The following is a 27418-nucleotide window of genomic DNA, read 5'->3' as shown; positions in this document are numbered from 1 at the left end:
GGTGCTGCTGCCCCAAGAGGAAAAGCAGAACCTGAAACTTCCAAGAAGACGCAACATTAAAAAACAAAAAAAAAAAACTGTAAAAAAGAGATTTATTTATTGAATTTGAGTCTTTTTTTTCTGTGACACCAAGGAGATCACAAACTAAAAAAAAAAAAAAAAAAAAAAAAAAATCACAAACTAACATTTAAAAGAAACTGATCAACAAACATGATTGTCGTCACCACATTTCAGACGCTCCCGTGTACAAAGACTTGACTGAGTTCGGCGTGTGCTCAATAAGAAAACATGCAACAACAATGTGATCGTCTCTGGCTGAAAGCAGGGAGTAAAACACACAAACCGTCAGCAAAGTCAGGTTTACACTCTGTTGCACTTGTTAAATCTAACTGGAGCCTTAATAATTCTTCACACCGTCATCCGAGCATTTGTGACGTGAAATCTGTGACATCATTTATCTGCTCCAGCTGACTCAAACACAAATGCTTCACCTGTAAACCTCCTTACTTTATGGAAGTGCATTGCATTCCCAAGGACACGTTATGTGATTCTGACTTCCCTGTGTTGCAATTTGCATGAGGTGCAGATATTTTAATCATGATACAGATGTTGCAGCCATGAGATCTTTCTGTATCTCAGAATTCTGCAAGTTAAAGTCTATTATCTCTTTGATGAAGGCGATGTGCTTCTGTCTTGCTGCTTCAATCTACAGCTTGAATGTTGTCAGTGTTAATAGGTGTGTCGGTCCAAAGGTTGACAATACAGAAAAATGTAGTGAAGAGATCCAGTTTTTAACCCTCTGTTGTTTGGTCCATTTCAGTAAAACAGCAGGTGGTAATAGTTTATGAAGTCTGTGGATAGTTTTTTTTTTCTGAGCTAACATCAGAGCTACAAGGCACTTGAAAATATGCTGCTTCCCAGAATGCACACATATTACACAGTGTAGTGTATATACAAAACAGGAATGTAGAGTCATACATCAGACAACACTTGGCAGGAGAGGGATAAGAACAGGAAGACTAACACCTATTTGACGTCAGAGCAGCTGCTGACAGAGTATAACTCAAACTGACACACTGGTCCGAAACAAGCCAGTTCATGATGCAGAGTTACAACACTGTCAGTGCACAAAAAATGCACGAAACTGCTCGTGAGTAGGATGTGGAAGCCAACTGTGTGGATACTGTACACAGGCTACAGTACTGTATCTATGGTTTGGTTGCAGCATGGCTCCAGTTTAGGTCTTCTACCTCACCATTACATTTCAGTCACAGCGAAGCGTCTGTTTTTCTGATAAATACACACCTGCCTGTGTTTAAAAGCTCTTACTGATGTTCTGAAGGTATTTCCAGAATCCTCAAAGACTCTTTGAACCCTCAGATGGACAGTTATTTAATCTGCTGCGCGAAGAAGATCAAGATTTTTAGCCTATTTCCCCAGCCGCGAGTCTTTCCTAACCAAAACAAAGATGGCTGCTGGAACAGCTGTTTGCTCGATGTTGTTACTTTCCAAAGTTTTCTGATTGTTACACACAACCACACGTTTCAGGTTTTTCTTCTTCCTACGAAATGATCCAAAAAAATCTGGCATCTCTGGCTGCATGCATAAGAAACAGAGTGACCACACGGATGGTTGGAAGAGTCTTTCTGCATTCTGCTAATACCTTCAAACGAAACTGGAAAAAAATAGTTTTACAACCTGTTTTTCAAAAACCGCAGGGTATTTATCTTTGAGGAAAATCAGCTGAGTGACTGAACTGCAACGGTAACACCAACACTGGGGCTACGTGTTTGTGTAATAGGGGAAAATTAAAAGCTAACTTGTAACAAAAAAACCTCTTCAGACACATAAAAAGAATATATACAGTGAAATATCAGGTGTGTCAGAAAAATCAGCCTTTTTAGGTGTGATGTAAACGAGCCAAATACTCTTCGCCCAGATCAAACCTGTGTGAAGTCGCACATGTGCAGTGCTGAAGCGTTCAAACTGACATCTTTCCAGGACTACTAACGAAGTTCTGAGAGTTTACATCAGCTGTCACCAAGGCAACAAACGCTGTCTGTTCATAGCAATGATGGGAGGGATCCAGCCATGTGCAGTGACGACGTCACTTCCTGGTTACAGCTCAGTGTCTTTGTATTTCTGAGGATTGTAGTATCCTCTCTTGGTCTGGTCGGCCAGCTGCCTGCGGTACTCGTCCTCGTCGTCCTCGTGTCCTCTGGTCTCAGAGTACGGTGGCCTGAAGGGAGTCTGCTGCTCGGGATTGGAGCTGGAACTGATCACGCACACACAGCAATGATACAGCAGTTTAGCTTTTCCTTTCATAAAACTCTTAACCTGTAACATCCTAACAAATGAGCATCAAAGACAGAGTGGTGCTCTCACCCTATTGGCTGAGGACGGTTCAGGTTGGGTTTTGGCAGTTTAACTGGGACGGCATAGATGTCTGGATGCTTCTGGGCGATTTCCAGCTGTGTGGACAGAAGGAGAGCAGACCCAGATATGTCAGAACTAATACAAAATTTAAGAAAACACCGCAAGACATGCTAACTCTACACGGACCCCATGAGGCTACAAGTGTTTGTGCAGCTTCCTCCGACTCGGTTCGCTTAAAGGAGAAGCTCGTATTCTTCAAAGTCTACTTTAAACACTGCTCACATGCCCACGTCTACACTGAAAGAGTGCTTGGTTTGCCTGTGGTTTAAGGGCCAACTAATAACTCTTTCAATTAAAAATGTGAGCCGACTGTATCCTTAAAGGTTGTAAATGGAATTTGGCTTGTATATCCAGACATTTAAAACATCTTTTTAATGTCTACAGGTCTGCTCTGCCGCTACAGTCCACATGAAGGGTCACTGCTTCGAGCTCTGATGAATAAAAACAGTACTGACTCGAGCGCTCTCTGCCTCCTGCAGCTCCAGCATCCTCTGAGCTCGCGCCAGGTGGTCCATCTTCTCAAAAGCTTTTATCTAAGAGAAAATCATTCATGTTAACGACGCTCCAGTGTTGACGACTGAGAGCAGATACTGCACATCCACATGGCATGATTCAGATGAAAGTGTCACATGAAGCACTTCAGTGTGATCATTAAATAAATGAAAATGGAAGAACACCATTAGGATGGATGATGAGTCATTACGGATTTAAAAGAAGGGCAAGATGAATGCACACACATTGAGTTACCTGGTCACCCATTTTCTATGAAATAGAAGCAATGAAAGCAAAGGAGGAAGAAAGTGGAATAAAAATTACTCATCAACTGAGTCAAAGCCTCTGTGTTGAACATTAGAGAAGAAGTCTAAAGAAAAATGTTACAGTGTTCCTTAAAGGGCAAATGTGAGATTTAACAGGCCACAATAGGAAGTACTTATGCAATAAACAAAGAAATAACGGTGACACTAACCTTGCCCAGGAAGGATTTGTTGGCGGGGTCCTCCTCCTCCCTCTCCGGGCTCTGCTCCTCTGACGGCTGGTTCAGACGGACGATGCTGGGCTTCAGGGCCACCGGAGGGGGAGGCGGCTTGTTTCCGCCCACTGCGTCGCTGCTGATGGTGCTGCTGGAGTGTGAGTCATAGCTTCGTGATGAGTCAGTCCGAGTCTGAACCCGCACCTGTCACGACAGAAGACTGTTCAGGATGCTTTGGACAGCTTCAGCATTGTGCTCCTTCAAATTAAAATGTGGATTCAGACCTGTGATTTGCTGCTTCTGCACTTATTCATGCATCTTACAGGCCAGCGCAGAGATTCAAACTAATAACCAAGTTCACCTTCACATGGAACAACTGAAGGGTAACGCGAGGCAAAAATATAACTGGTACAGAAGAAATTCTGTTTGAGCTTTTATCAGTTTGACTCAGTTCTGATCAGATCAGATATTTACATGTTTAAATCCAAAATTTGGCAATTTTACACTATTTTATTTTGGCAACGTTTTTGTGCGGCAGCTACTCTAAATTTTTGAGACCTTTGGCCTCTTTTTGATAAATGAAAAATGGGGTTTTGTGCAAAAACATCTTTATATTCCTCAAAGGAAGCAGGTGAAAACAGATCATGTGAACTCAGTACTGCAGTCAGTTACTGTTATTGTTCATAATAAATCCTGAAATCACACTGACTATTAAGAAATATGCACATCAAATCAGTCTGCTTCAGGATTTATTCAAATAGATTTAAGTAAGAGCCTTCTGCATATTTTCATATTTATGCTGTCATTTGTTTATCTGCTTAACTTTATCATTAAGATGATGTATGTTTGACTAGATTTATTATTATTATTATTATTAATCATCCTTCCTCATTTTATTGCTTTATATTTTTTCTGGTGTATCTATATGGCATCTTTCTGTCCCCACGACAGGAAAGTTTAGATATAGGGACATGAGGAAGAGGCTTCTAGGGAGGAAGGAGGGGGAGGATCTCACCTTCGGGGGCTCGGGGACAAAAGAAGGGGGAGGGCTGGGCTCTCTGTTCAGCATCTCTCTGCTCCCTGACCTCCTCATACGAGCCCGGGGTTCAGGGTGAGGCTTCTATACACACACACACACACACACACACACACACACACACACACACACAGAGCAGGAGGCAAGTTTTAAAACACAGTGGTGGAGAGAGTTAGTAGGTATCCAGTCTAAATGCTGTACACTAGTGGAGACGTGTCAGCGGGCGCTCCCACCTCATCTGGCAGTACGGGCTCTGATGATCGACTGATGGCCGACACCGGTTGGGGCTCGTCCAACGGTTCATCCAGCTCGTTGTCAGTATAAGCCCCGCCCTCATCCGCTGTGTCTTCGTAGTCGCTGGTCAGACGGCTGTCCATGCTCAGGTAGTCTGAACTCATTGCCGACAGGTAGGACATGCGGTCATCATGGAGATCCAGGTCCTCCTCCGAACCGTCCAACTGAGGAGAGCAAGTGACAATACAGACTCAGTGCTGGATGTGTTTTTCCTCACACAGCTCAGTCACAGTTTGTGTCATTACTGTCTTTTCTTGGAGGCAATTAAACTCATGTAAAAATGGCTGACAGCAGCAGTGTGTCCTCCTCACAGATAATAAGACTCACCTTGCCCTCACACACCCACACCGCTCTGTCCTGCTGCTCCCGAATGGAATCTTTCACGCTGCCGTACCATGCATCATTGGCTGAGTTCAGGTCGATGCTGTCTAAACATGCACAAATAAGCAAACATCATCGTTGTTGTATCGTCACATGCAAAACATTTGTGTAAAAATCTTTTTCGTACATCAGCTGACTAATTTGGGTAATTCAGAGTGAAACCCACCGGTGAAAAGGTGTGAGCAGGTCTTCCTCAGCTTGACAGACTGCTCATACAACTTGCGTGCGCTGCGGGTGGATCCGGGCACGAGGCGGTTCCTCATGGTCTTGACACCCTGCTTGCTGTCTGGGTTCAGGAAGATGACGATGGGATACCACTGGGTGTAGTTCAGAGTGTCCACAGCTTTGGGAGTCACATCCAGCAGAGCGTGACGGTCCTGAGGAAAGAGGAGAAGGTGGTTAACGTTAGATGATGTGACAGAGTTTTCACGAAGCGGCATTTTTTTCAGTGTACCATACCTGTTCAATGATTTGCCTGATGGTGTTTAGCCTCACCACTCCCGAGGATTTCTCACTTCCTGCATCCTTGGGCTCTGTTTCTGAGTGAGGAAAGAAATTCACATAGCAGGATGAGGTGAATGTGCAAGAATCTGTCATCCTAAAATCTCCTAAATATTCACAATGTGCACTGTCTATGTTACATAACACTGTGAAACAAAATGTGCTTCAGTATAATTTAAAACAGCTTTGATGAGGAGGTGATGATGTCAGCACTTACTGGCGATGACAAAGTCATCCGGTATGTCGTTGGCCAGTTTTTCATTCACTGCATCGGAAATGGGCCCAAATATCACCACAGGTCTCTTGAAACCAGCTGAATGAAACAGTAAACAGGAGAGAAATTCAGTCACAAGCAGAGAGGAAAGACACCGGACGGCCAAAATGATTTCTGCTCAGTGGCTAATTGCTAACTTTTGTGGGTACCTTCACGTAAGACCACTCTCTCGTAGGCGGGGAATCGTGTGGCGACTGGAGCTGCGCTCAGGTCCTCTCTGCTCTTGCGTAAGTCTTTCTTCTTTGCCGCCCTTTGACCTCTCAGCCTCCAGAAGTCTCCCCTGTCGTTGCCTGATGCAGCCCGAGCAGCATTCTGGACGTTGGACATTTGCTCTGCTCTGTGAGACAAATTGAAAGGACATGCTTTAGTCAGCATCCTGACTAATAAACAACTCAGATTTTTTCTAAAAGTTTTAATTTTCCACACTGCACAGTTTGTAATGACTCTTGATGACGCAGAGCCTTGTAATTATGGACTGTAGATTTGATCAGATGATTCAGCTGCCCCAAAGCCAGTGAATGACCAGCGTTTGTGCCAGCATGGCCAACAGTGACATCACAGACACACACATACTACACCAAATAATTTAATACTTAACCCTACATACATAACCACCACCACCACGGCCCCTGCACACACCTGCTCTTGTTTGGGATGATTCCTTTCTCCAGCAGCTGGTTGTCTTTGTCAGAGCGGATTGCCAGCCAGTTGCCCAGTTTGCCATCATAAAGTGTGTCTGTCACTTTGAAGATCTCTCCTCTGGTGAAAGGAAGGCTCTGAGGAGCCTCCTTCTCATACTCAAAGTGGGTCCTGATGAAGAAGGAGTCGCCTCTGCCAGATGCTAAAATGTCCTTGTACACTGAAACAGAAAATAAATAGACAATTAGAATTACTGCCAACTACGGTTGTATGCCTCCACCATCCAGTTGCGGTTTACATCCATGTCTGTCCAGACTCATAGAATATATGTGGTGAAGTCTTTGAAGAAATGTAATAGCAGTTAATTATCAGTAGAACCAATGAGTTTATGGTGCTTCAAATATGGATGCTGCACAGAAGCTATAAACTGTTAAAAGATGCATGCTTCACACACATTTTCAACCAGGCAGCACAAAAGATCTACACAATCAGGACAATTTCAAGGTGGACGCCCAAGATTAGTGTCACCATTTCAACATCTGAACAATAAATAACAATAAATATTTGTGTTAGCTTTATTAGCAGCCATTATCTATACAGGACAGTACCTTCAGGTTTGCTTTGAGCAAGAATGGTTACATCTTCTCCTTTGGGAATCTCCAGGAGGTAGAGGACAGCATCCTCACGCACCATGCCTCTGAAGTCCACGTTGTTTACCTGAAAAACAGACAAGAAAAACCATTAAATTAGAATACAACACACTTAAATACATGACCAGTAGATGGAATAAAGGAAGTCTCACCTTCATGATCTGATCTCCTGTGCGGAGCCCCTCCTGCTCAGCTGCACTGTCCTCCTGAACACCAGCGATGAAGATCCCGACATCATTCCCCCCCGCCAGCCTCAGACCCACGCTGTCGCCTTTCTGGAAGCGCACCATCACTGTGTTTGGCCTGGACGATGAAAGTGAAATTTCATTATACGTAGCCACAGAAAATTGGCATATACTGCTCTAACTGTGGCTCAATGGCTTAACAGCCCAGAGAGAAAGATGTGTGGTCAAAAACCCTGAATATTTATTGGCTATACTGACCCATATACTTCCTGGTCCTCTATGCTGGGTTTCATTGGCACCTTGGGAGGAGCGTGAACCTTTGGGGCAACAGTGACTGCTGGTGCTGCAGAAACAGAATAATAAAACATGTTTACTTTCATCAATTAAAAACTGAAGAATGATCAGATCTTTACATATTCAGAAGGACACAGGTGTTTACCTGGTGGCGTTTCTGATCGTGGCTCCTCCCTCTCTGCCTGCAAAGGGGGCGTGTCGTCTACAGCTCTGTCAGAACCTCTGAATGGTGTTGGCATGGCGCCCATTTTTGCCAGCCTGTTGGGTGGGTCCTCTCTGGTGATGTCACAAATTCAAGCAATCAGTGTCGTCTTGCATTGCCAGACAAAGCAGAAGAACCATGCAGACTTGCCTTAATGCACAATCCAAATTTACTTTGCTATCTTAAAGGCTGTTGTTACTGTTACCCATAGCAAAAAGAACTATGAGGGGTAACACGTACACAGCAGAAAGGGAAGAGACTATATGAAATGGTTGGCCAATAGCAGGCTTCTACCTTTAGCTTGCTTTCTGTGAGTCAAACTAGAATATGTCTAATCTCTGACTGGACATTCTGGTGACCATAAAACACATGGGCACCTTTCTTGCATGTCACCCCTCAACACCCCTCAAACCCGACGCCTGAAAGCTTCTGTCATGTCAACCAATATCAAGGCTGACGAAGAACAAACGTACAAGCAAGTCAAATGTTAGTGGATGCAGATAAATTCCTCCACATTGATTTAATGTGATGGATTGTTTTAGCTTCATGAAGCATAAATCTACATAATCCTGCATTATCCTGATTTTCTGCTACATCGAACAACACACAGACAATAAAATCACTGGGGATATCTCAGTAGCTGGATTAATCGTTGATGGATGCGGTTACAATTTCTGCAGTTCCTGACCACAAGAAAGGTGCGCTAAGTAATTCCTTCCTTTGGCTCCGTATTTAATGGCATCTTACCTTGGCTTATCTCTAAGCCTCTCGTTGGAGGAGTGGGAGGAGAGGTCAGAGTGGTGGCTCCGCCTGTCATCCTGCGGAGAATAGGAGCGGTACGACTCTATCTCAGAAATATCTGTAACACACAGAAACAACCAGGTTGATGAATATCATAACCTGTCTATGCAGTCCTCGGGTTCTGTACTGTTTTCATGTTCAGGGAATAAAGAGTAAAAATGTGTGAGAAAGAGTAAAATGTTTCATTTCTCCTTGATGTGCTGGTATCCTTTGAATTGCATAACGTAGCTGTAATACGATTCAGAGGGCCCTCAGGTCATGGAAGCAGCAACAGGCACACACACACGCACGCACGCACGCACGCACGCACGCACAGGTGCCGCACAAATGAAGGTCACATCACAACACAAACTGGAGTATACCCAGTTAACTATACGTATTAGCAGCTCTGAGGATCTTGATCATGACACTGAAACTTAACAGGACATTTAAACTCGATGCTTGGAAAAAGAGACTGCTTGTCGCTGCTCTTTAGCGTGGCAGGGGTGTGATGAAGCATGGCAACATCCAACAAAGCAAATGAGGCAGATGCACTTCAGGTGATTTGAATCTCGCAGGGCTGAAAATCCTCACTCACGCACATAATCAGACCCTATTGTTCTCAGAGATCGTTACAGAGGGGGACGCTGCGGTGCCAACCTTAACATAATGAAATTCTGTCATATCCAATAGTAGGATTATGATGGGAGATTAGATCACCCTGCCTGAGGCGAGTGAGCGCTTCCACACATGCACAAACACATTCTCTCACTCACACACACACACACACACACACACACACACACACACACACACACACACAGAGTCCCAAAACCAGACAAAGTGGGTCACAAGTCTTCTGGCTATTTCCCCCCCCCCCCCGCAAACATTTGGTCAGTGAACAATCCACTCACACCACTTATCTAGATTGGTCCTGACCAATCACAGCATGCCATCTGGTCATGTGACATTAAAAACAGGTATAAAGGAGTGAGTAATCATTGGTGGGGGAATAATGATGACAGTTTGGTGAATCTGTGGTTAGCTCACAGTGCTAGTACTGCTTTGTAAAATATGTATATGCATTAAATATTCATTAAGGTTTAATATTCAAATAATACTAAATACTGATGTGTGAGTAAAACTTTTATTTTATGAAGGGAAAACAGGATTGGTGGACAAGTACAACAACAACAACAACAACATTTCCACAGTTGATTCACGTGAAGTTGACACGCGGTGGGTTTATATATGATGATGATGGCGGCCACTCGCCAGGTTTGCCTTTACACGGGATAGGACCTGCTGCTTTTCAGTTTCAAGTGTCTCTCACCATCGAGCTCCGAGTCGCTGTCCACCATTGGAGGGACGCGGATCAGCACCTGCCGTCTGTCTCTCTGTACTACCAGCTGCAGCTTCCCGCGAGACTTCTCGATCAGCTTCCCCGCGTCGCTGAGAGACAGGTTTTCTGTCACCGTGCCGTTAATCTGAAAGAGAGAGAAGGTGCAACGATGCAACAGGATGAGCGCTGTTATGTATTCAAACAGTAAGGAGAAAGGGAGAGTAGTCATACCAAAATACTGTGAGACAGCCTTGACACTTCAATAAAAACAAGTGACAAATCTTCCCTTCTGTTGATTTATTCTTCAGATGAGATTCAGAGCATCCGAAATGACTAACCTCGCCACTACACGTTTGAGTTGAGCCTCAGAGGCCACAGCAGCAAGGGGAAAGTTATCAAAAGCAATTTTAATGATAGAACGAGTCACTTATAAAGTAAAAACACAAAATATTTGCTTCATTCAGGCTTCTTGAACCTGAGGACTTCATCCCTTAGGCCTCTGGAAACTTGTTATTGGCAGTTTTCAGAATTCTTGACAGAACTAAAATATTCTATTTATCAGTAATGAGACTGATAATTATTTGCAATCCTATTATGACATGAAGCTTTTAAACCTTGACCTCACCTTTAATATAATGTCTCCTTCCTGCAGGTTCCCGTCTCTGCTAGCAAGTCCAGTGTTGGTCATCTCTTTGATGAAGAGCTGACTGCCCAGACGAAGGCCATACTCTGGAAAAGATGGTAAATAAAATGATCTTCTCTGCATAGTACCGACACAGAAACAGGCTATACTACCTACATTTATCATTCCTAACTCTACTCTAATTAGTTTAAGGTTAAACTGAGATTCATTTCTGTACTCTGTAATTTCTATCAAAGGTCAGCTCAGCATTTCCCACCACGTCTTCATTAGAGTGAATGTTTTGTGCTCTAGTTGGCGTCACCTAGTGTGAAATGATGGCATGAACCAATCTCAGTGTTAAATGACTTCAGTACGTTTAATAACAACATTACTTGTTCCAAAAAGTACCAAGCACACATTTTGTTGATCAGAGTGGATTCTGACAGTAGTAACTGATAACAGCGTTTGTTAGTTTCTCACCCTCGTTCGGTCGGTTCTTCAGCAGCAGCACATTCACAGGTTTCTCCAGTGGCTCCAGGTCCCTGGCGGGGCGGGGCAGAGGAATGGGCATGGCGGCAGGTGACGGTGAGCGGTCCAGGCGGTCTCTGCTCCCACTCCGCTTCAGTGGCTCGTCGTACTTCCTTGGGTCACTGGGAATGCGGTCGCGTCCTCGTTCGAAGCTGTGGTCACGCCCGCGGCCTCGAGCCGGGCTGCGGCTGTCATGTCTGCGGCGTAGGTCTGGGCTGTTGGTGCGGTCCAGCATTCGCTCGCTGCGGTAGCGCCTGTCTGGGCTGTACTCCCGGTCGAGGGCTCGTTCGCTGCGGTAGCGCCGATCGGGACTGTGGTCTCGGTCTAGTGCGCGCTCGCTGCGGTACCTTCTGTCTGGGCTGAAGTCGCGGGCAAGCATGTGGTCGCTCCTGTAGGGACGATCCGGGCTGCGCTCTCTGTCCAAAGTGCGACCTCTGCTGCCGTCTCTCCTGTGCTGGCGGTCCGGGCTCAGGTCCCTCTCCATGCTCCTGCCGCGTTCCCGTCGGTCATAGTCCCTGTCATAGTCACGCTCACGTGTTTGGTAGCCGGAGTCCATATAGCCTCCTCCACCTCGCTCCCTCTCCAGGCTGTGGTCCCTCCCGCCTCCACTCCGCCCGCTGTACACACTGCGGCGGTCCTGCTCGTAGTTGTAATCTTCATTATAGTCATTGTTGAAGACTCTGTCATCAGGCGACGGTGGGCGGTTCAGCAGATTGACTGGGACTTTCCTGGGCCTCTTCACTGTCTGTTTAGAGGGACAAAAACATTTTCGATGAAAACAAAAAAGAAGTCAATAAAAAAAGTCAATAAACATCATTTTACAGATTATTTTTCCGCGTTTGTAGCCTTTTTCAGAGAAAATGTTAAAGAGACATAGAAAAAATTAGAGTAGAGAGAGGAGGATCAATAAATGTGATTACATTTCAAACCCACATCATAATCACATAGTATGCAACTTAAAAGAACACTTCTCCAATATGAAAGGTTCAAACAGCAAATCAAAAGCTTGACTTACAACTTTTGCTACTTTGCCACACTTCCTGAGGGTCTGGACAGCGAAGGAATGGATGGCCCCCTCCATGGGGATGGCGTTCACCTGCACCACTCGGTCATTCTCACTGAAATCGAACACACAGACGTGAGCTAGGTTAGTTAATCAAGGTATTCTCCAGCTGCTAAATGTAAATGCACTTTCCAAAAATAAAGATCTAACTTTGTATCTTTTCATATGAACCCAAAGTGACAACTGAAGCACCTTGTTGTCTCTGTTCAGATATTTGCAAGGTGATGTGACTTGGTCAAAACAGAAGATGCTTTAGACAGTATCTGTCCTCACTGAGAGACACAGTCGTGTATAAGTGATGACTGAAATTATGAGCAACAACAGTACGCACAACAACAAGCCATCAGCAGGTCCCCCCTGCAGGACGTCGGACACCACAATGGATGTCTCGCCACTTTCGTCATTCGGGTTGTCCCTTCCCCCTGACACTGCGATTCCAAAGCCCATCTTAGGATCCTGAGAAGGGAAGAAGAAAACATGTAAATCATGTGGAGTCTCCATCTATCCTGAGCCACTGTGTGTGTGTGTGCGTGTGTGTGTGTGTGCGTGTGTGTGTGTGTGTGTGTGTGTGTGTGTGCGTGTGTGTGTGTGTGTATGTGTGTGTGTGTGTGTGTGTGTGTGTGTGTGTGAGGGAGAGAGAGAGGTCCTGTAATCCCTGTGGTGTATGTAGGCTCACACTGTATTATCATGGCTGTATATGTGTATGGTGCATGGCGATTAAAGAGATTTTGACTTGGATTGTGATTACAGTTGTACATACTGGAATCATGTATGACTGTACAGCAGTTCAGCGCCTGCATGTCCATCTTCTTTGGGTATCGTGTGCGATTACCAACAATTCTAATCCTTGGCTTCATGTTGTCCTGAGCATGAATGAGTGTGAGTGTCTGTAAATTAAAATCACTCCTTGGAAAAAGTGTGCAGTGTATGCTAACATGCACACACATGTTTTAAAGGCTCCTCGCTGCTTTGGTTTCATCTCTGAATGATTCTACCTGCCGCTGCTCCAGTTTGCCCAGATGAGATTAGGTCAGAGATTTGATGACCCCGTCTCTTTATCCCCTCCCTTCCATCTGTACTTAAAAAAAACCCCTACAATTCACCACTTCCCTCCATCTCTAGCAGATGGCCGTGGAGGCAGAGGGAGGGAGAAAGTGCGAGCAGAGAAACAAACAGAGCACAGTGGGATGAGACATGAAGACATCTTTACCAAACATGAATTGTGTTTGATGAGGAATCAAATACTTGAAATGAATTCACCGGAAAATAGATCGTTGCTGTCAGATGTCTCCGAAATGTCAACGATTCCTGATGTTTTCCACTTGACAACAAAGCACGTTTGACATGATCAGACTTTTGAAAAGGTTTTATGAGCCCGAGAGGCCAGAATGTACAACCAAAAAACAAAGCAAAAACATAAATAAATAAATAAATCCCAGACATACAGTTTGACAGAGAAGGTGAAACCAGGAAAATCACCACACTGTTGTAAAAGGGTTTTCAAAATGACAGCAAGACCATAAAATCCAAGGAAATGTGCCACTGTGTTATTGTTTCCACTAGTAGCTGAGGCAAGAGATGATGGGATTCAATGGTGTGAAACAGGTTGTGAATGTGTGTGTAAGTGTGTGTGTGTGTGTGTGTGTGTGTGTGTGTGTGTGAGACGCCTTCCTAAAAAAGCCAGTGAGAGAGTGACTCTCACCTGCTGCCACTTCCTCTTAACTGCATGATTATTCAAATATGACACGTGCTGCTATTTTGAAGTCTGGTGATTGTGTAATATTGACAATGTTTTGTGATTTCTGCTTCTTTTTTCATTGCTGAATGTGACTTTCAATGATGAACAGCAGTGTGACATTATCACATCAAGCCTTGCAGCGGCAGGATTCAAAGTGCACCTCTCACATCTCCCTCTGTGTTAATATCCTCCATGTTTGTTTTCATTATGCATTTGGTTATCTGACCGTACAGTACACATATTTATGAACAAGAGAAGTTTATCTGTTTATTCAGGCGCACATTTTGAGTGTTACCTATTTGAGCGTAACTCAGCTGCTTTACATTCAAACAGAAAACACATTAAAACCCACAGTTCATTGACCCGTCTGCTGTATATGATGCTTAATGTTGTTTACCTTGCGTATTTTGTGATTTTGTCTGTTTTGTGCCTGTTGTAACTAATACCACTATATTTTGCTGTCCTTTGTAATGGTACCGCTTGTCTGTTGTAAAATTACCATATGCACCTTATATTTCCTCTATAACATTTGGCTGAATGTCGCATATTAACAGATGAATATTATTTTATGGCATGAATATTATTGTGAATATCACGGAGGTCTCAGACTTTTACAGATGGTAATTTTCCTTAAACGGGGTGAGAGGTGTTCTGGGAGACAGAGGCAGCAGTAAAGACGACATATTTAAAAATGCTGCTCGGTTAACAAACGGTAGCTGGGAATGAAAAGTCGATGTACAGAGCGGAGTGTGACAGCTGGCTGTGGAGAGTGGGAGAGTCGGGGGTCACAGCCCGCAGCAGAGGACCTTTCAGCACTAAATCTGCTTTTCTGGCTTCAGTGAACCTTAGCACGAGACAATGAGCTCATCATGATGATTACCTAAGCTCAACTGGTTTGGTCTGCTCACACAGTCGTACACGTGTTTAACATGAACCACAGTGTAGAAGCTGGTTGGCTTGGCTGGTGGCGAAAAGTGACACATTTAACAAAGCATTAAAGCCGTGAATCACGGAGATGTTACATGAATGTAACTAGTGATTATTTCTACTATTAACTCCAATGTGTCAGCAGCGCAGACAACTTAAATTGTTAAGAACCAAAAGCTGGCACTGAGCGGTCAGATCTGTAATCTTATGTACTTATTTGATCAAATAGTTCATGATTTAAATCCTTAACTTTGCCATTTTAGACTGCGTGTTATTTAGGCAAAGCTCTTGTATAGCTGCTTACATTCAGATAATACTGAACATTTGAGAACTATGGCCTCTTTGATTAAGTGGGAATTTCAAAGATTTGGAAATATAATTATTGGTGGTAAATACAAATCCATTTTAACATGGAAGGACTCTGAGGGCAGCAAAACAAACTATTCTCATATTAATAAACAAATCAAGCAATAATTGGCCTTTTTTTGGGAGCAACAGTGATCGGATACTATGCTGCACATGGCAGGACTCTGCAGACAGAGAAGTTGCAGGTGTGCAGCCTGCCGAAAATGACTGTTGTCTTGTTTTGTAGGCTCATTTTTGATGAATGATAGTAGCCAGTGCTAATCTCACTAACAAACATTGCATTTCCTGTGACTGCTTCATAATAAACATCAGCTTGTGTCTCGCCAGTTAAACGCTTTTAAGGTGCAGCTGTAGGAAATGTTCAGTTTAGAGTAGCAGTAACTTAATAAAGCATTTTATCTAGAGATGTCACTAGACATCCAGTTTGTAATACAGCAAACACACAAATACTCCAATTCTTTCATCAGTAGGCCATATATTCTAACTTAAAATAATATACGTCCCTTTAATTCTAACTCTGAATAGAAAAAGGGGGTTTGTTCTCAAAAAGTATATAATATGATATATTACCACCTCATAAAGTTGATACTACAGCAAACTTGTAAGCAAATGGTGCCTTATTATTTGCCATTGAGCAAACATATCATTGGCCGATAGAGATTCACTCTTCACCAGCTCTTAGGGGAAAGGTGGCTATTTAGCTGCTAAATGCTCCACTTCATTCATCATAGTTATATACAGACGTAGATAAAAAAATGACATAGTTGGTTTACTCTGGATCTCAGTCAGCAGACAGGGAAATGTCTGTCACATCTCTAATGTGGGTGCTCTATACTTTCTGAACTATTAGCTGACGGCAACATGTCAAACTAATCATTTAAATGCCCTCCCTGTGAAGCGCCGGGTATAACAGCCTGGATTTACGGTGAAAATGGAAACAGTGTAAATGAGATGAGCTCTGGTGTGCTGCGGTACAGATGGACTCACCCTCTGCAGGGTCACGGTGTACTGCTCCCACACGGTCTCCTCCATGACCGGGTTCTGTGGAGAGAAAGGGAAGATTACCATGGGTAGTTTCATTTCACTGAACAGATTAATAATGTATTACGTGATGTAACAACAAAGCCAGTTCATTAGCCTTTGCTGTCGTTACACAACCAGGAGCTCCCAGGAGAACAATGACAGGCCTCTGCTGGCCTGTTTACAAGTTCAGCTAGAAACTTCTGTGGTTTATCAAATATCCATGAGAACATTAAACACAAGTTAGCTTTCTTTAACAAGCACTTAAAATAACTCAGGATGAGAGCACTTCTTCTGAGAGACTCTCCATGAAACCACCAACAGGTTAACTAAGTCAAGCAGGAGATACACACCTGCTAAACCTCAAGTCTGGGGCTTCAACGAACTATTCATGGTTAATCTGTGAAGACTAGTGAGAAATTACAGAGCCCAAACCAATGTCCTGAACTTGGTTTTGTTGTACGACAGTCAAAAACCTCAAAAGGTATGAAATCATATAATACAGAGAAAACAAGCAAATCTTTGCATTTGGGAAAATGAAACAGATTTTTATCTTTTTAACTTAACAACCTTAATTGATGTCATTAGTTTCCTGTTAACTGACCATTCAATAATCCAATCAGTCCTAATAAAGCACAAACTAACTTTTGTCAGAAGTATTCCATCATTTACAACCAAGTGAAAGTTGACTTCCAGAATCCGAAAACCCTGATCATACCTCAGCTTCTCTACACACACGTACCTTTAAATCAGGGTTGACTTTGTCTACTCACATCAGCTGTTTCCCTTTGAAAACACCTTCATTCATTTTGATCCCAAGTCATCATTTAATAACAGCTGACACCACTTTTCTCCAATTTTGGATCCCTCATTTCCAAACCAAACTTGACTCAACTCAACTTAACCCATTTCTCAAACACTCAAGTCTATAAAAAAAGAACAGGACTAGTCAGGTCCAGCAGCTTGCCACAGATATGATCAAATTTGAACCACGGTACAGAATCGCACTCACAAGTCCCTGAAGGATACGTATGGTCTTGACCGCATGAGCCCATTTCCTGTGCAGGCTGAGGACGGTCTTCATCGCTGGCGCTCTCCGTCTCTTCCTATCTGCGTCTCTCCCTGTTCACCGCCAGCGGTGCTCTGGCAGACTGATGTGCGCCACAGCCTCCTCCATGGTCACAGCTGCACAACCACCAGCAGCTCTCTTCCTGCATCTGCCCGCCTGCCTGCCTTTGACGTAAGAGGGATTCTGCTGGCCTACATTCAGCACAAATCCCACCGTCTGCAGACAGTATAAACATGCAGACACACCAACTCCTGCACGGGCACGCGGTGTGTTCATCCATACGCATAACTACAAATCTCACTCCACATTTTGGGTTTGATGTGTGATCGCCCCCTGAGATGTATTAGACACTCATCAAAGTTTCAGAGATGAATCACACATCACCAGAGACAAACACTAAACGTGCGCAGAGTGCAAATTGGAGTGTGTGACAGCACAATGGCTGGGATTTGAAGTTGTTGGGGGTATTTTTTTTGGTAACTAAAGTGGAAAGTGAAATCTGTGTGGCGCTGACATCTCATGCCCAGGCTTAGTGAAACGGGGGCACGACTCGAGCTGGCAGCTCACCCATCATAACCCACTTTTTTGATCTTCTGGCCCACAAGAGCAAACCAGATGACCAGCAGCAGCAGCAGGGAGGCTGCAGAGAGCCGATAGGACCGTCTAAATGAAAACAGGACAAACACAGCGGCTCTGTAGACTCCAGAGAAAAGACAGAGAGATGATGGTTGTTTTGGCAGTGCCTTCTGAAATGTCCATGAGGGATTTCATCTTAAACTCATCAAACCAAGGGGGAAAAGAATCTGCTCGCACAATTTTCCTGAAACCAGTGACTTCTCCTCAGAGCACGGCAGGCTTGAAATGACAGCAATTTGAAAAGCACAATTATTTTCTATATATGGTCTTGTTGTATCTGGAGGCTCAATCAAAAATCATAATTTCTAATACTGCATAAATGAATTTTTTTCCATCAATGCACATTTCTGGTTTCTGTCTCTGTCAGGCTAAATATCAAGCTACAGCAGAAAAAACTATCGCACCTTTCAAATGTGATACCAAGTAATTGTCAGGGTTGTGTATGAAGACTGAGGCAGGTGTTTATTGTATATATTTTCAACCAGAGTGAAAAATGTGTTGTATCGATAAACAAAAGAAGCACCAAGAAGCACTAATTCCTGTTTTTGTTTATTTGACATCCCGTTCCACCCGAGAGGCCAAAAACAAACAAACAAAAACCTGCAGCAGAGACTACTCGTGCATGTTTGGACAGAAGAAACTCATGAAAGTCAGATAAATGATGCAGAAGCAGCCAATTAAAGTGCCTGGAGCGACGCCAAAGCAGTTTTAATCAGAGCGTCTCCTTGCAATATGCGATACGATTGTGACGGATGCTCGCAGGAAGCCTGCCGGATAAGTCGTAGCCTCCTGAGTGTTGGCTATTGCGTAACAAAACACAAACACTTTCCTACTAATGAGGAGGGAGGTTGAAATACTGGGTCATCCTCGCAGGACGTGACTTTGAGAGCAAATTATTTAGAGAAGGAGTCGACTCTTTTCAAAAACAGACATGTACAACTGGATTCAAACAAAGTCTCTGTGATTAAAATATTATTGAAATTCCCTGCTGGTATTTGTTTTCTTCATCTCTGGTGGTTCTCGTGGGTGGAGAGATAAATTTGGGGGATTTTGAGATGAATTACTGAATAAGATCAAAAAAAGAAAAAGCATGTACACAGTATAAATGTATTTTCACATATTTTTCCTCTTTTGCTTTTCATTTCTCCACATTGTTCATAACAAATACTATAATTAAAAAGCTTTTATGCCAAATAATCTTCAGTCTTGGTACTCAGTAGAGCTGCAAATGAAATGTGTATTATTTTTCTATTATCATTTACTCTACTGATTTTTTTTTAATTCACCGATCGTTTAGTCAATAAATGGCAAAATATGGCCAACGTTATACCTGTAGCCCTTTTTTGTACAACAAACAACTCAAAACCCAAAAATATTAAGGTTACAATAACATTTAATGGAGAAAAGGAGCAAATTCTCAAATAGAATATGCTGGAAATGGATAACATTAATTATTTTTCCTTGAAAAACACAAATGATTTATCATTCATATTGTTCAAAATGAAGTCTCTGTAAACTAATCAATTACCCAACTGTTTGAGCTCAGGTCTCAAGTAAAGCTGGTACTGCAGACGTTTTTCAGTACTAGCTTCAGTACCAACACAAGACAGCGAGTAAATGGAAATATTAAAGAAAACATAAAATGCTTAAATAGTCATAGCATGTACAATAAGGAAATAAATGACTACCAAACTTCAGTCCTCAGAGGAAGAATGCCAGTTTCAGCTGTGCAACTGTAAATCTTTGGCTTCAGCCAGATGTACATATGAAGTCTGGACTTTTTGTTTGGTATCTATTTGTCAGAAAGCAGTCTGTAACTTTTTTGAGGAGGACGTTAGTGTAAATAATTTTCAAGTCAAAGCTGCCCAACAAACTTTCTTGCAGCACAGCTTCTGTGTACTGACAACAGCAAGCTTGAACAAGTGTGCCCCCTGCTGGAGACACCACCGAGTTACACCGCGAGGCACAAGATGAGCAACACACCAGCAACTTGCACCATTCATCTTAAAAATAAAGCCATTTACGATAACATTTGTAGCCTAGTTTGTACTTTGTAATGTACTTTGAACCACAGTAATGTTTACTGTTTCTCTTAGAACCGGATAACGTTAATTAAAAACAAAGCAGGGAAGTCAAACGTTGTTTTGACAAACACCGTTAAGCGGTCTGTAAATGAGACCAGGCGACCTAATACAGGAAAAGTAGAAATATCAATAACAGTTACTGAGCTAGAGCAACGTCTAAAAACAAGATTTAATGACTTTAAACGTGTTTCTACTAAGTAAACTAACCATTAATGAAAGTAGCTGACAGCTATGAGCAGGTGCAGCAGGATGCAACAGGCTTCAACAGGGAGTCATGAATAACTTCTCCTCGCAAGACGCATTACATCAACAGGCTGTCACAGGAGTGTATCAGTGCTCTTATCTGACATCTTTGGTGTTTATGAACACTTTGAATGAAGCTATGGAGGTTACTTACGGTGAAATACTGAGTCGCATATCTGCTCAGAGAGAGCAGCCCCCCTCCGTTAACTGGCATCACGCACTTTGAACTGTCCCGGACTGGTACTAAAGATTAAAACAAAAAAAACTATAACTACTGAAATGTTTCTGGTCGGACGCACACCGCCGTTTTACAGAAAGAGTATCGAAGCAAAGAAATTGTAAAAGTCTCGTCTACTTTACGTTAAATATCCCTCACCACCTACAAAAGGCATTAAGATTAGTCATTCACGGCAAAAATTAGCGCCGACGACTGCTAGTTTGGTCAGATTATACCAACTGAGAGCAGGGGCAGAGGTGCGGATTACATTTAAAAACAATTACGATGGATGACAGCAAACTAAAGCCACGTGTTTTAAATTCAACTTTGTTCAAATGTGAGCAAAAATTTATTTGTTATCACTAAGAACGAATCGGTGCTAACATTATAGGTACGTGTGTGGAGGAGGCTAGCACCTGTGATACCGCTGAAATGGCTCCGTCCAAAATTCCCATTGATTTTTAGGGAGCCTGCTGTGAGGCTCCCAGACAGACAGCACAAAAACACATTTCATATGGCAAACTGCAGAGCACACTCCAGAGGAAGACATGCACTTTAAACAAGCGTTTGAGCACATTCATTGGAAGTGCATTTCTGGGTGTATAAAACATATTTTTGGACAGCATATACTTAAACAATAAAAATAAACAATATAAGGTTAGTGTTTTTAGAATACTAAAAACACAAGATTAAAGATAGCATTGCAAAAAAGATGAAACCCATACATTATAGTCCTAAGCATCCTATACCACCAAATCCTTTTGACAGGGCAAAAAATAAAGTTTCATTTTTTTTGTCTTTTTCTTGTAATTCTCCACCTATTCAGCCATTGCAGCAGTTCATCCAAAAGATACAGGATGAGGCTGAGGTCAAGACTGTGCAGGCCTGTCAAATTCTTGTACACCAAACTGAGAAAAGCATTTCTTTATGCCGATCCTATCCACTTGTCCACAACAAACTGAAGGTGTGCATGAGCCTTTACCATCAAGCATCATCATGTTTAAATGGGAAAGGACCTTCAACAGACGAATGCAACCAAGTAGCAGGGCACTATTGTTTAAATTATCACTGAACTAAAGCTTTAATGTTTACTTTCGCTGGAACTAAGGGGCCCAAACCACAAAAACAGCCTTAAACCAAAACAACACGAATGCATGTGGACTCATGAGGTTTAGCCATAGAGAGCTAAAGAACTGAAAAATGTAAGGCTCTTATATGTGAGCAGCTGAAGCCAAGGTGTGGAACGACTAGGCAACCATGTGCTGCTGTCCCACAATAACCTACTGTTGTTTCTGCGTGCGTGTGTGTGTGTGTGTGTGTGTGTGTGTGTCTGTGTAACACTATCCCCTCAATCCATCCAAGCCTGCCCTTATCTGGTATTTTATCAGCACGAGACAAATCACAGATAAGAATGCCAGCTGACCCCGAAAATGTCCAAAATCCCGAATACCACATAAAATGTAACCGTTTCCTTTCAACAGCCACCATTTCAACAAATGATAAAAGCCTTTCTGCCGGAAAAAAAGAGAACACTTTATCCACAATGTTTAACTTTTGAGCAGCCATGCATTAAGAGTGAGGAAATGACAACTAAATGTCAGAAAAAATTAGGGTCAATCAAGTAAAATCACCACATTTCACCTAAACTGAAAATGCGAAATATGCCTTAAAATAGGCCATCCTCATGCAAAACAGCCTCACTGGCCTGAATAATTTGTGTGACCAAGTCATTAAAACAATGAAGCTTCCGGGACACGACATGTCTCTCTGGTTAATCATCATCCTGGATACAGGAGGGGTCACTAAAGCGTAGCTGCATTCAAATACGGAAAGAGGTCTGGGAAAGAGTGACTCACTATACCTCAGATATCCAAACCATCAGCCTGTCAGGAGAGAGGCAGCTTTGTTTGCAGTTCACCAACTATTTTTGGATTAACTTAAAAAAAGTCAACAATGGATGCAAGTAACGGAATTAATCAAAGAGTTTCGTTTGATTAAAATTCGTGAAATTTTTAACCAGGGAGAAACACATGACCAAGAGCATGAAAATCACCAAAGCTACATGGACTTATGAGAGTGTGCAAAAAGAATTTACACCATGAATAAAGCTGCTTCATGCCTCTATGTGACTGGATTTCAAACTACAAAGTCTACAGTATGCTAATGTTCACTTACATATTAAAAACTGGTGAAGTATGAGTGCAGACATGTTGAGTTTAAACCCTAAAACACACAGGTGGGTGTCAACAGGTCCATGCAGTGTGGAGAAAGTCGGCAGCAAAGCAGACTCTACATCACCCTAAAAAAACTCCAGTGTATGCATCATGTATGCAACGTACCATCATAATAGCCGAGTAGCTGCGTGAAGAGAGGCGGCGTAGGTACAAGTACTGGGCTTCTCTGGACCAGCGGAACTTGCGGTTGGACTTGAGCAGGTCAGTGCTGGTCTGGTCAGAGCCAGGCTGGTCCCTGTGCACACAGAGAGAAACACACACACACACACACACACACACACACACACGCTTTACCAACAAGTGTGTTCCACAAAGAAAGATCATTCGAAGCTCAGTACATTCACTCTGTAGAGCAGCAGATGATGGGATCCGAGTATTATTACCCATACATACATGCTGAGACCTTATGTTTCAATTGTAGCTCTATAATTATTAAAGCTAAGGTTACACATAAAGGTTAGTCTACTCACCGCGTTAAGCACTATTCAACATAAACAAATAAATGTTTAAGAGAAAGATGAGTTACAAATTGTTTGAAAGATGGCAGAAAGCATCTCAGGAAAGACACTGACCAGCTGCATTGTGGAAAATATAGGATGCAGTGTTCAGTTTACTCAGTTCTTGTTCTGGAGCTGAAGCTCCATTGGTGACTAAAAGTGAGGATGTCGCAGCCTCTGCTGCTTCAGTTTTGACCCTTCTTTTTTTTCTAATCCGTCTCCTGTGAGTCCCCCGACTTTATGAAAGAGGAACACTGAATCACTGGCCTTCCACTCTGAGTGCAGGTTTGGGCAAAGACGTTTACGCTGGCACACAAGTCAACTAATACAAGCTTTTCAACAGACTTTTATTTCACCTGCTTGCCAGGTCCATACAACTACATCTGTAAGCTTTCTGAATCGTCTGCCTCAAAGCTTCCATGAATGCTTGTAGAGGATGAAAATGCAAGAAAATCTGCAGTGCAGACTTTTCAAATCAATCTGCCCTTGAAACTTCACTGCTATTTAATGCTAAAACTTTGACAAAGACTGAATCACTGGGATGTATTACTCATTTGTAGCAGGTGTCACGAGTCATCCAATTTATTTTCTTACTGTATGGAAATCAATGGGAAAAGTTCATAAGTCCTTAGAGTTCAAATTCAGCAATATAGACTCTTTCTTACAGAGTGAAATGTTATAAAATATTATATGCTAGCAGCTCTGTGAGGCTGTAATTAAGCACAGCTATGCTTTGAGCCAAATGGTTACGTAAAACAAGACTAACATGCTCATTTTAACAGTGTTAACATCCTGATGTTTGAACAGGTAATGTTTCACATGTTCACCATTGTGCTGAAATTTACTCATTAGCACTAAGCAGAAGGTACAGCTGAAGCTAATGTGAAAGTCGTTACTTTTCCAGGTATTTATCATAAACCAAATTATTGGACAATCATAAACCTGCTAATGGTGCTTAAGAGATCTCCAAAGGTACTACCATTCTTCCTGAGGACATGCATGTGTATACCAACTCGTGTGGCAATCTATCCGATGGTTATAAGAAAAAAAGTTGAGCTTTAAATGGTGAATAAAATACCCCGTTTCTTGGAACTAAGCCATCCATGTATGGCTGTGAGTAAAGCCAAAGCAGCCCAAGCTCACACTGATATTACTGACTATAATACTATAATCTGCAGTCTCACTTCAAGAACAGCATCTCTGACCTGATTGCTGAAAACATGTCTCAACATGTGGTGTTTGCCATGGAGCTGAAACAACTTTTTTTTCTTTCTCCACTTCATGGCGGCAAGTCAGAAAAGAAGTATCCGATCCATTCAGACGACTGTCACATACTGTGGTGCCTCTACATGACTAAACCTGCGGCTCCTTAAGAACAGACTTGTAGGTTCAGTGAAATGAGGAAGGGCTTGGTATCACCTGAAGCAGTTCAATGATTAACTCTTTTCACTCCAAGTCATAAAGGTTTACTCAAGAAATTTTGGAATACACTCTTATAAAGTTGGCAGATTCATAAGAAACATATATAAAAAAGGCTAAAATCCAAGCAGCAAGAGGCCAATTTATGGTGACCTTTTGTCTCTAGTATGAGTCAAGCTCCAAATCCTACATGCTAAAACTCAACAGTGTCCTTAACTAGTCCCTGCTTGCCTGGTTAACACATTTTAAAGTCCACTCCCACAGTTTGTAATGCAGGCTTTCTGTGATTAATTCAACAATCTCTCAACCCATCAGCTCTAGCCTGAGGATAGCTGTTGGGCCAATGTTTCGGGGCTTCCCATGTAGCCAGTGGACATCTGGATATCTGTATAACGGTTATCCGGGCAAAGACTTCCTCTGCTATGTATCAGCCACCGTTTACAGCCCGATCAGCAAACTGAGACACAAGAATGGACTTGGGGGTGAGAGAAAACATCTGTGACTGGATTGCTTCTCAAGTAGCCAGTTTACCAAAAAAATAATAATAATAAAAAACAAACAAACAAACAAAAAAAACAGTCCAAGATTTACATTTCAGCCAATCTGCCTGCAATCTAAGGCCACTGAAATGGGATTGGTCAATACCACCTGGACTACAAACAGAAACCAGAACGTTTCGGATAACAAAATCTTATCTGTTTCTAGAGATTATAAATTCAGTCTCAAGAGAGGTAACCTCAGGACCAAAACTCAGGTGCTGCATTGACACGAGTATTTTCAGTAAATAGCCAATCCTAGTGAGACCAAACCTCTGTTCATTCAGCTGTAATTAGGAATCTACTCAGTCACTCTGAGGTATAAAGGATTACATCTTACCTGCCTTACAGGTGATGCAATTCATTAAACTAATGCCACTTACTATAAATGCTCATTTGCCTGTGAGTTGGGCAATAATTCAACAATAAAGCCTAATGCCTTTCAGTGGACTCCCATCATGACAGTATATGATATAACATTAAAATCAGGTGTGCTAGATCAGGTGCAAATTATTAGATCATCATTATAGACTTAAGTGGACTATTCTGTCTCATTTCAACCTGACACATCTAGTCTGGTTGGTGCTTTTTTTTTGAAGTGCTGTCATAATACTAAAATCCAAGGAGTTCTCTGAGGACCTAAGAGAAAAGGTCATAGACATGGAGAAGTCTGGCAAGGGCTTTAAGAAATTATCTTATTTATTTGAAATGAATGGTTCAACTGTTCAGAAGATCATACACAAATCAAGAAGATTTCCAACTTGTCCAGGCCAGGCCGGCCCAGCAAAAGACTAAAGTTTGCCAATGATTATCTGGGGAAGGACAGTGTTCTTGACACATGAGTCAAAGATGGAGGTATGAGAGTTGTTTGGCCACAACACCCTGAGACATGCTTGGCGAAAACCAAAGAGTCCAGAAGGACCTCATACCTACTGTAAGATATGGCGGTGGCAATGTCATGGTTTGGGGCTGCTTTGCTGCCTCAGGGCTTGATCAAGTTAAGATCATTGAATTGACAATGAATCTCAACAACCCAATATACAAAATGTACGCTGTGAGTCAATGCAGCTACAGCATGTACGTGAACCATATGAGCTCAAGTAATACAGTATATGCAGTAAAATGAGTCTGGCTGTGACATATGCTGTATAAACAAGAAGCAAAAAAGTACGTCCTCTGACAAAAATAATCCAGGTGTAACACACAGCAGAGTACACAACTCAAATCTCAAAAATGTGGTGCCTCCCCATATTCAAAGCAGTCAGTTCCATAAATTCTTGAAATCTTTATGTACAAATGTATCAGAAGGATCTAATGATCAAAAAAAGTCAATTTCTTTTGGACCACCACCAATGAGGGCATTAAAAATCTATTTTTTCATTTACTTCTACTGGTCCGTAGCAATGCAGATTGCTTTGTTTTTATTTTAGGTTTGGAGATGTAGGTGTCTGAGCTTTGTGCCTCTACTACCCTGGATTATCCACAATAACTCGGACATTGTTTCTGGAAAGACTGCGGGTGATGTCATTTGTCAATGCTGTGAGGCCCATGAACCAAAAACCATTTACCTCCATTGTACTGACAGAAAGTCAAAACCTCGTCTCAGTGAAATGTTACAGGTCACTTCTTACATTCCACCAAAATCCATCTGTTGCTTCCCCGAGTTAAACACGAGAGGATAACCATATTTCAGAAACGTTATCAGGATTCACAAATGGGTCTGTTAGACGTAAACAGCTGCAGCCGTTGTTACATCACACAGTTTACTACTACTATGCACAAGCTCTGTATGCGTGTTAGAGGTAATGACACACAGACACACGCAGTGATCTAACTCACCCTGGGGGTCTCCACAGTTTCCTGCCGGGTGGCAGGAGCTCCCGTTTATTCAGCGGTACAATCCCCATGGCCGCCTGCATGATCGTGATAAACTTCTTAAACTTCATCTTCTTAATTCAGCGACGGCATCACACACACCACACCGCTCTGAGCGCTGCTACACTTCCATCGCTCATCTCCCAACAAAGTGCAACACCACAAGCAAATCCAGCAACTCCATGTTGGGTCATCCCCGCCTGCATCGTCAAGACTACAAACTTGTCCTCTCTTGCCGCCTCAGCGCATCAGTTTCTCCATGACAACGAGCCACCGCTTCGGCACCCGGAGTGGCGAGGTCCCCCTGGCGTGGCTACTACGAGTGCTGTCCTCGACCGCTGAATCTGACAGATGTCCTTT

General features: G+C 42.6%; 1 protein-coding gene across 7 annotated transcripts; it reads right to left on the bottom strand.

The window, feature by feature from the left end:
• Nucleotides 1–75: 75 nt before the first annotated feature.
• tjp2a (tight junction protein 2a (zona occludens 2)) lies at nucleotides 76–27132 on the bottom strand. 7 transcript variants are annotated; one of them, XR_013079212.1, is made up of 26 exons: nucleotides 27023–27132; nucleotides 22837–22966; nucleotides 16216–16269; nucleotides 12529–12653; nucleotides 12150–12252; nucleotides 11087–11879; nucleotides 10610–10713; nucleotides 9976–10129; nucleotides 8610–8721; nucleotides 7806–7936; nucleotides 7625–7709; nucleotides 7334–7484; nucleotides 7140–7248; nucleotides 6532–6751; nucleotides 6042–6229; nucleotides 5836–5931; nucleotides 5577–5656; nucleotides 5284–5494; nucleotides 5064–5164; nucleotides 4676–4900; nucleotides 4422–4526; nucleotides 3404–3610; nucleotides 3174–3198; nucleotides 2892–2969; nucleotides 2386–2471; nucleotides 76–2275 (listed from the first exon to the last, which is right to left on the bottom strand). XR_013079212.1 is itself a non-coding variant. In XM_076757989.1 (26 exons), the coding sequence occupies exons 1-26, from the start codon at nucleotides 27127–27129 to the stop codon at nucleotides 2119–2121; spliced, it is 3927 nt and encodes a 1308-aa protein (XP_076614104.1). In that variant the 5' UTR covers nucleotides 27130–27131; the 3' UTR covers nucleotides 76–2118. The 7 variants fall into 7 exon arrangements, 6 of the variants coding, with proteins under 6 accessions (XP_076614104.1, XP_076614105.1, XP_076614107.1 ...); XM_076757989.1 differs by having other exon boundaries at nucleotides 3184–3198; nucleotides 27023–27131; XM_076757990.1 differs by lacking the exon at nucleotides 3174–3198 and having other exon boundaries at nucleotides 27023–27131.
• Nucleotides 27133–27418: the final 286 nt, after the last annotated feature.

This window comes from Chaetodon auriga, chromosome 19 (genome assembly GCF_051107435.1).
Source record: "Chaetodon auriga isolate fChaAug3 chromosome 19, fChaAug3.hap1, whole genome shotgun sequence".
Taxonomy (NCBI): Eukaryota; Metazoa; Chordata; class Actinopteri; order Chaetodontiformes; family Chaetodontidae; genus Chaetodon; species Chaetodon auriga.
The sequence above is the reverse complement of the archived record's forward strand: the minus strand, read 5'-3'. Positions and strand labels throughout refer to the sequence as shown.

Bases quoted from the DNA above. Each gene is read 5' to 3' on its own strand.
- tjp2a (XM_076757989.1), bottom strand. From the start codon at position 27,129: ATGAAGTTTAAGAAGTTTATCACGATCATGCAGGCGGCCATGGGGATT. The intron at 8,722-9,975 runs GTGAGAGACACT...TGTGTGTTACAG, and splicing joins CAGCGACTCGGAGCTCGATG to ATATTTCTGAGATAGAGTCG. The intron at 7,937-8,609 runs GTAAGATGCCAT...TGACATCACCAG, and splicing joins AGGCTTAGAGATAAGCCAAG to AGAGGACCCACCCAACAGGC.